The 9,387-nt window shown below is 36.1% G+C and overlaps 1 protein-coding gene across 3 annotated transcripts; it reads left to right on the top strand.

Moving 5' to 3' along the window:
• The first annotated feature begins 3,085 nt into the window (after positions 1-3,085).
• LOC145014853 (uncharacterized) lies at positions 3,086-7,544 on the top strand. Of its 3 annotated transcripts, XM_078973288.1 has the most exons (5): positions 3,086-3,285; positions 3,943-4,385; positions 4,554-4,800; positions 4,931-7,226; positions 7,314-7,544. In XM_078973288.1, the coding sequence occupies exons 3-5, from the start codon at positions 4,607-4,609 to the stop codon at positions 7,341-7,343; spliced, it is 2,520 nt and encodes an 839-aa protein (XP_078829414.1). In that variant the 5' UTR covers positions 3,086-3,285; positions 3,943-4,385; positions 4,554-4,606; the 3' UTR covers positions 7,344-7,544. The 3 variants fall into 3 exon arrangements, with proteins under 3 accessions (XP_078829414.1, XP_078829412.1, XP_078829413.1); XM_078973286.1 differs by lacking the exon at positions 3,943-4,385; XM_078973287.1 differs by lacking the exons at positions 3,086-3,285; positions 3,943-4,385 and adding an exon at positions 3,386-3,676.
• The last annotated feature ends 1,843 nt before the right edge of the window (positions 7,545-9,387 follow it).

A 9,387-nucleotide genomic window follows, 5' to 3' on the forward strand; every position in this document is an offset into this window, starting at 1 on the left:
CAGGGAAATTCTGGCAGAGCTCACTAGACAACAGTAAACAACATTCTCAAGTATATGCGGAGAACAAAGGATATGATTCTAGTCTTTGGAGGCAGTGATATGTTGAGAGTGATTGGGTATAGTGATGCAAGGTTTCATACATATAGAGATAATTTTTGTTCTCAATCTGGCTGGATGTATTCAGAAATCTTGTGAAGGTCTAGCTCAGCTCATCGATTTGACCCCCAACTCGCTGAGTTATTGCATGATCAAGCTCATCGGGACAAACCCTCACCGACTCGTCGAGTCGGCTCATTGACTCGGTGAGTCCATTCAAACTCAATCCTCAATCAGACGATTCTAAGCAGATCTACAGCCCTACACTCCAGATCTACCCTCATAAGGCTCGAATAGCATGTAAAGCTGCAAGCTTTATGTTCATACATGGCATATAGGGCTTATAATGCCAATACATACACCAACAAGGGCTAGATGAACAAGAGCTTGACTCCAACTCAATAAAGCTCGAGTCTATGGACTCATAAGGCCACTTATAGTCCAGATTTGAGGTTCCAACCTCAAGCCATGCACAAATCAGTCCATGACACAAGATAGATGGAAGAAAACCCTAAAATTCCCCTAAAACAAGATCTCATCAGGAAATGGTCAAGCTAGCATCTTTTTACCTCCAACTGAAGCACAACTTTGAAGAGTTTCTGGATCCAAAAGCCTCCTCTTGATCCAAGCTTGATGCTCTCCCCTTCTTCTTCCAAAAGGTCACAACATGCCCAAAATTATGTCTCTTCTCTCTATTAGCTCCCTCTAAGCGAATAGGGTTCCTCTCTAGAAGTAAGGTGGCTAATGGGGAGGCTTAAGGTCCTTTAAATAAGACACAACCCCGATCTGCCCAATACCTACTCGGCGAGTCGACCCTCTGAATCGTCGAGTCCATCATTAATGTCACACAGACAACTCTACTCTACTCGACGAGTTGGACTCACAACTCGTCGAGTCACTACATAAATCTCAAAGTTAAACACCTTAATGCACCTGAAAGCCTAGATGTTACAGCCTATTTGAAGTACCATGACTACTTGAAACTGGGTGCATGTTTAGGACCATTTGAAACCGAATAATATCCAATCAGATAAACTTTAACGACTTTAGGTATGTAGTAGGGGGGGGGGGGGGCAGTAAGAACATGAAGAGCATGTAGTTCCATGGAATTATAGAGGTGATAAACCTATTCTTTCTTCTTGCCTTAGCATGCTTGCCATTTTTTTGCATTTTTGAGGTGCTATTAGGAATGGTGGAGGCTGTCAGCAGTAGAAGGAAACATGAGCTTAGAGCTTCCTATCGGAGGGAGGGAGAGAGAGAGAGAGAAAGAGAGAGAGAGAGAGAGAGAGAGAAAGAGAGAAAGAGAGAGATTAATGGATGAGGTGACAGTGACTAACATAATTAATATGCTGATTAAGAAGTGATTAGAAAGAGGTTCACGAAATGACTCCTTTATTTTTCTTAGAAGGACCTTTTAAACCCTAAAAATATAAATTCATACCCTTAGAATGCGAAGAAAAAAAAAACAAAAATTACCTTTTAAACCAAAACATTTAAATTTGTTGATATTTTCCCTTCCATTTTAAGTGGTGTGGTGTGTATGAAGAAAAATCAGAGTACGTTTGATTTCATGTTTTTGGTTAAATTTGTATTTTTCACTATTAATCAAAGGGAAAATGACTTATGAGGGTAAATACCTTTTATCCGTGTTCACATATTGGCAACTTCTTCTTTTTTGTACATAATAAAGCAACTAACTTGTTTTAACTGTTTAAATTACACCAATATTACCGGTTAATACATGTTTTAACCGGTAACTCAAATGAAAAATGACTTAGGAGGGTAACTACCTCTTATCCGTGTTCACATATTGGCAACTTCTTATTTTTTGTACATAAGAAAGAAACTAACTTGTTTTAACTGTGTAACATCCCAAAAATCATGAACAATAATACTAAAACCATAATTGTCAAACCATTAAGTTAATACTTCGACATCAGGCCCCGTCTGGCATCGAGCCCCGCTCGGTATACATATCTGTCTCTCTTAGGTCCCGCCTACTAAACACATGCAATCATATAACATGCTAACACATAAAGAAACATACTCTACCGTATCCCTGTCCTAAGAAACACACTCTGCTAATAATGAGATACGAAATTTCATCCGTAGTCAACTAGTTCCGGCAAGGGCTTCAGCCGTGCATGGTGAGTCTCCTCACTGTGTGAATGGGTCTAAGGCCACAATGTCAGACCATGTAGTCTATGAGTAGGAAGACCCAGGGGTTAGCCTTAGGCATTTTATGCTAGTATGTTATTCCAGACCAAGGTCCGATGTCGGGCGGGTGCCCGAGGAATGTTTGCATGTTAGATTATACTTGTTGTCTGTGTGATACTTGTATGTGCCTGGTAAGGAAGTGAGTGTGGGCGAGGTTCCATATCTCATCACTAGCTGAGTACGGACGATGTTCCGTATCTTATTATTAGCAGAGTATATTTCTCAGGACAGAGATATAGTAGAGTATGTTTCTTTATGTGTTAGCATGTTATATGATTATATGTGTTTAGCGGGCGGGGCCTGGAGATAGGCGAGGCCTAAGAGAGACAAACCTGTATACCGAGCGAGGCTCGATGCCAGGCAGGGCCGGATGTCAGAGTATTAAATTAATGGTTTGACAAAAGTATTAAATTAAAAACGAAATTTTTGGTCATGATTTTTGGGATGTTACACAGTTAAAACAAGTTAGTTGCTTTTTATGTACAAAAAATAAGAAGTTGCCAACATGTGAACACGGATAAGAGGTAGTTACCCTCCTAAATCATTTTCCCTTTGAGTTACTAGTTAAAACAGATATTTGCTGGTAATATTAGTGTAATTTAAACAGTGAAAACAAGTTAGTTGTTTTATTATGTCCAAAAAAGAAGAAATTACCACTATGTAAACACGGATAAAAGGTAGTTATCCTCTTAAATTATTTTCTTTTACTAAAATAAAAATTTGTCTTTTATAATTTATAGTGTGAATTGTGATACACTGACACTAGAGTGCACACCATTCAAACTTCGAACATTGAACGGAGGTGCGAACTGCGAAGATCAACGCGACTCGATTTCACCAGCTCCTGAGTCCTGAATACGTTTGTGGTTGTTTTTTGCGGCTTTTCCTTCTCTAAACCTAGTTTGGAAAAATAACAATTGTTTCACTGACGCAGCAAGAGAAAGGAAGAGTGCCATTTAAGGGTTTCCACAGGTATTATTTGTTCTCTCTTTGGCCCACTTCAATTAGGGTTTCTGTTCTATTCTACTCCTTTTACTATGTTATTTTGTTACATTTCATGGCGTAACTGTATATTCTTTACATTTGTACTCGCTTTGTTATATGAAAATCTTCGTGCATTACTACGGAATTAAGGAATGTGATTGGTTGTGATCTATGTTCCCTTTTGCGTTTGTTCATTAATAATTTGTCTCACTGAAGTGGTGTCTTACCTGTGTTAGGTTAACTTGACTTTGCGTAACTTGAACATCATATGAGCAACTGTTACTTTGTTCTTCTCTTTCAACCAAACACTCAAGAAACTTACCTTGTATGAAGTTCCAAATACTCGTGTTCCGCGTGTTTTATATAACTTTCTTCCATGGTAGGGTATTGTGTTTTTTGCTCTCGTTCTGTTCTTATGGTAATTAGATTTGTGTCATATCATGCTAATTGTAGATTAAACATGGCAACTTGAGAGACTTGAAAAGTAATTCCTAGTTAGGCTGAAGCTGATAGTATATCAAAGACCAAATTCTTTATGGCGTCTTGATTAAAGTTCAAAAATGGTTTTAACTTAAGCACATCATGACATCAGTCATCTGATATGTTTTGATTCTTTTTTTCGTTTGTGATATTTCACATGTGTAGATGGTTGCATATTTCGTGGGCCACATGATATTGTCTTCAAAGACATGCCATCATCTTCTTCTGCCATATACCAAACTGATGAAAAGCTTTGTTGCTTGTTTCTTTCCCATTTTTCTCAAGTTTGGGAAACAGAAAGCCAACATGTTTTTCTTTTCTTGTGGCCAAATCTTTGTATCTAAATCAGATGTCATTCTGAAAAACCACACATTAACATGACACTTAATACTCAACAAGTGAGCCTAAACATGATATTTGCCTAGATTGATGCCTGCAATCAAATTAAGAAGATTGCAACATCCTTTGGGAATATGTGTGGATTTGCATTCTTTTCATTTTGCCAAACTAAAATAAGTCTTATGAAGCTAATGATGAATACCACAGTCACAGAAGCAGTCACTAAAACTTCTTGAGATAGTTATTATGAGCACCCAAAGGTTTGCAAGGTTAATAAACATCTGATTTTGATGCATGTTATTTGAACCTAACCTGTTCTAAACCATACCGATTTTCCACCTTTATTATTTGCAATAGAGTATGCTCTTGATTTGTCCTGAACATACGTCATAAAACCTACTCCCATTTATGATTTTGAGGTTGTTTTGGTATTCCAGGTTATACTTGATTTTGGTAAAAAAGCATAGAATCATAATCAAAAGGTGACTCCATGAGTGGTAAACGCAGAAGGTCTGAAACTTCATGGGACATGAAAAAAGACAAAATCCCTCCTCCAGAATCCAATGATTCTTGGAGGCCATCTTGGGAAGGAAACAGAAAAGAGCCCAGAAATGATGACATCAGCAGAGACAACAAACATAGGACTTTTGATGATGAATGGGGAAAACAACATACCACATACAGGTTTGTTTTTGTTTGTTTGTTTGTTTGTTTTTATATCAATCATCTTTATAAGTATTGTACGTTTGTTTTCGATGAAGGGCATTTATGTCTTTTGCACACATGAGCTTGTTGATGGTGAGTGTATGTGCAGGGATCGAAGCAGGACTCCCATTCAAAGTAGGAGCAGGAGTAGAGGCAGAGAGTGGGAAAGTAGGAGGAGCCCATTTTATGATGATAGACATAGACACAAATCTAATGACTATGGAGATCATGTAAGAAACAATGCAAGAGGTGATAACATGAAAGAAAGTTGGAGGCATAATAGATCAGATCATCTCTCTGGTGGTGGTTCCAGATACAGCAGATTCCCTCACCATAAAGATGACAGAAATCATGATGATGATGATGATGATGATGACAGGTGTCGATCAAATCGAGTTACTAAAATCCAATGCAAATTTTTTGCTGTAGGTAAATGCTATCGTGATAATTGTAAGTTTTCTCATGATGCTTCTGCTTCACACTCACAAGATTATGATCAAAGGTCACATGACAACATTCGGGCCCACATGAATAGCACATGGCATCATGATCATGATCATGATCAACATCCACATGCATCAGATTTGTCTGAAAAGAAAAAGTCATGGGGTGATGTGGAATCAGGAGGTTTTCATGAAAACAAGAAAACAACATGGGAATGGGATTCTCATGACAAGAAAAAATCATGGGATGATGATGATGCATCAAACCCTAATTTAGATAACAAAAACAGATCATGGAATGGTCCTTCATGGGATGATGATAATCATGAAAAAACAAAGTCAAAGTCATGGAATGGTCCATCGTGGGATGATTCAGGATTAAACAAAAAAGTTTGTGAGAAAAATGATTACTTTTTGCCTAAACAACATAATGTGGCCAATGATTCTCATATAAACAATGAGAATATAGTTTCTGAAGAACAACCCAGCAAACAAATTCTTACATCTGTAGAAGAACAAGTTGAAAATGGGAAGACTCCAAAAAAGAAACAGGAAGTAATTGGAAATCTAGCTGAAAATGCTCAGAAAGAACAAGAACATATCAACACTGAAAAAGTCGAAAAGGGTAGTATTGGAAATGATGAAAAGTCTACACAACAATGTAGGGAAATAGATCCAAATCATGTAAGAAGTAATTCTGGAGGTGATAATTTGAAAAAAGAAAGTTGGAGTCACAGACAAGATCACTCAAGATCCAGCAGCCATAATAGAAATTCAAGGAAACATTATGATGATGGTGATGATGTTAAAGATGACAGGTGTCATCAATCAAATCGAGTTACTAACATCCAATGCAAGTTTTTTGCTGCAGGTAATTGCAAGCGTGATGATTGTAAATTTTCTCATGATGTTTCAGATGCACGGAATTATGATCGTAGGTCACATGACAACCCTCGGGCCCACAAAAAGATGACATGGCATGACGATGACTTAAAAGCATCGGATTTGTCTGAAAAGCACAAGTCATCATGGAATGGTCCTACGTGGGATGATGTGGAATCGGGAAGTTTTAATGAAAAAAACAAGAAAACAACATGGGATTCTCATGATTTTGATGACAAGAAAAAGTCAACAACACGGGATGATATGTCAAACCCTAATTCGGATAACAAAAACAAGTCATGGGATGATGTGGAATCAGGTGGTTTTAACGAAAACAAGAAAACAGCATGGGAATCTCAGAATTGTGATGACAAGAGAAAGTCAACAAAACGGGATGATATGTCAAACCTTAATTTGGATAACAAAAACATGTCATGGGATGAGGTAGATGCATCAAAGTCAAATGCAAAATCGGGGAATAATATAGATGAAAAGTCAAAGTCATGGGTCAAAATGGATAATAATAGTAATAATAAGAAGATGAGAAATGAGAAGAATGATCACTTTTTGCCTCAACAACATAATGTGGTCAATGATTCTCATATAAACAATGATAATGTAGTTTCTGAAGAAGAACCAAATCAACAGATTGTTACAACAGAGCAAAACCTCACGAATGCCATAGATTACCTTAAGTCACTTCCCAATTCTACTACACACAATCAAGAGGGAAACAATAATGTCATGGAGATTGAAAACGGGAAGACTCCAAAAAAGAAGCAGGAGGAAACAGTTGGAAAAGGAAAAGGAAGTGAAAATGAAAAGGGGAAAGAGGGTAATAATGGAAATGATGAAAAGTGTATGCGACAATTTAGGGCTGCCCTTGTGGAATTTGTGAAGGAGATTCTGAAGCCGAAATGGAAAGAAGGTAGGATGACAAGAGAGGTTTACAAAAGTGTCGTGAAGAAAGTCATTGATAAAATCACAACTACTATTCAACAAGTCCAAATCCCTAAAACACAACCAAAGATTGAGCTGTATCTCACCCACTCTAAACCCAAAATCACGAAGCTTGTGGAGGTAAGTCGTGAATACTGAATACCATTTTTCATTTTTCATTTTGTATTTATTATTATTAGATAAAATTTTTCTCATTTTTTCATGCAGGCATATGTTGAAAAACTTGTAAAGGCTTAGCTTAGCTTAGCTTAGCTAGCAAATGCTTGAGAAATGTTTTGGAATTGGATGTTGTTTTATAGGAGTAGCTTCAGAATTTAAATATGCGTATATAGCAAAAAGTGTTCTTGATCGTTACAATTTGTATTTTGAAAACATGTCTGTGCAACTGCTTTTGTTTTTGGTTGTTTCTAGAAAAATCTGAATTTTAGTTTGAGGCAAGTCGTCGGCTATAACCCATTTTATAACCCATTTCCTAGAAAAATCTGATTTGGTGTGGTAAATTAGTATTTTAAATATTACATATTATATATATATTGTTGATTTTAAGGGTTAATTTGTACAGAGAAAATGATTATATTTTGTTTCCATTCATTTTTTTGGTTAAATAAAAATACTATAGATTAATAAATAAATAGAATTAGTGAAAAACTAGGAAAACGCCCATGGTTTAGAAGAGTTTCTATTTTTCTATTTTGATTGTCCAAATGTAATGGATTTGCATGGTAAAGTGGATTTCGTTACTTCAGATTCATACATAAGCAAAAGATGTAAAATGCATTGGTTCATATGTAAGCAAAATGCATAATATTCAGAAAAGAAGGGTGGATTTCTGCCTATGCTTTTGATAGTGCAAATGTAATGGAAGCAAAAGATGTGAAATACATTCGTTCATATGTAAGCAAAAACTGTAAAAAAGAAAACAACTGGTGTGTGTGTGTTTTTTTTTTTTTTTTTTTTTTTTCTCAAGTAGTATGAGCATCTTAGGGTTTCATGGTCGGTGATGCTGGATGTCGATAGCAGCTGTTGTGTAAGAGGTTGGGATTCCAGGTTATTTGGCGCTTGACGGCTGCATTTGTAAGTGGATATCTGAGTGAGGACTTTAGTAGTATGAGTAAGTCTAGTTAGGTGATGTGTTAGTGTGTTAGTGTGTTACTACTCTCTCTTGATTAAAGTATTAATTGTATGTAGTATAAGGTATGATGCTTATGAATTACTGTAATTAAATTGTATTGGTCAGAAAGAGAGATGGAATAATATTGTTGGACAAATAATAGGTGGATGGATAGTTATCTTGTTAACATTAATTTTTCTTGTTTGTTTTATAATTTTTTATTTTTTTTAATGAAGTGTTTAAATTATAGATATTGTAAATTAAATTTATGTTATCCTTTATCAATGTAAATATATAGTTATTAATGATTAACGATTTAAGGTTTGTTGTTGTTTTGGAAAATGTAATTTAATTGTGTTGTAATGTTGGGTTTTTGTTATTACTAAATTATTTGTATATCCAAAACTATTTTTGAATATGTTGATTATTATGAGATTTATATCTTTATAGTGTGGTTTATTAAATATTACGTTGATTAGTTCGCTATGATTTTTATGGATGCAATATTGGGTTTATGGTTAAAATATTTAACCCTTTTTGTAATGAAAAAAATGACATATAGGTTTTATAATGTTTTTAAGATTTACTCATTTAACCACTTAATTTATTTTGTGCCTTAATAAGGGAACGAAGTATCTGTTACCTATTAATATAATCTCTTTCACCTATCGTAGCCGGTTTACATTGCTAAATATACATAGCCTAACACATAAGCAATGACATGACAAGAATTTAAATCATCGAACTACCACAATTACATCGTATTGAATGTGAATCGTAACGAACACGATTCGACTGTTCAGGCGCCTCCATATAAAATCAAGACTTTGTTGCCTTAAATGGCAAATCTGCAAACTTCATTACCCCAATCTCGTCTCTGAGTTTACTCCAAAATGCCTTCGATCAGACATGCATAACACAACTAGTCTCCAAACTACCCTCGTCACATGGATGAGAATCATTCCAATGGTGTAACCAACGAAGACATGGCCATTAATCTACTGCAAACCCAGCTGGAACTGTCTCGTATACAGGTGGACTTCCAAGACCAATTGCATGAGCTCCGTCAGGCAGTTAATCGAGACTTGGATGCCATGAATTGTGAGGTCGATGACGTTCGCACTGGTCAGTTGGATATCTCAAATCTCGTTGCTGATCTTAAACATCATT

The sequence above is a fragment of the Lactuca saligna genome, chromosome 9 (genome assembly GCF_052625555.1).
Source record: "Lactuca saligna cultivar CGN05327 chromosome 9, ASM5262555v1, whole genome shotgun sequence".
Classification (NCBI taxonomy): domain Eukaryota; kingdom Viridiplantae; phylum Streptophyta; class Magnoliopsida; order Asterales; family Asteraceae; genus Lactuca; species Lactuca saligna.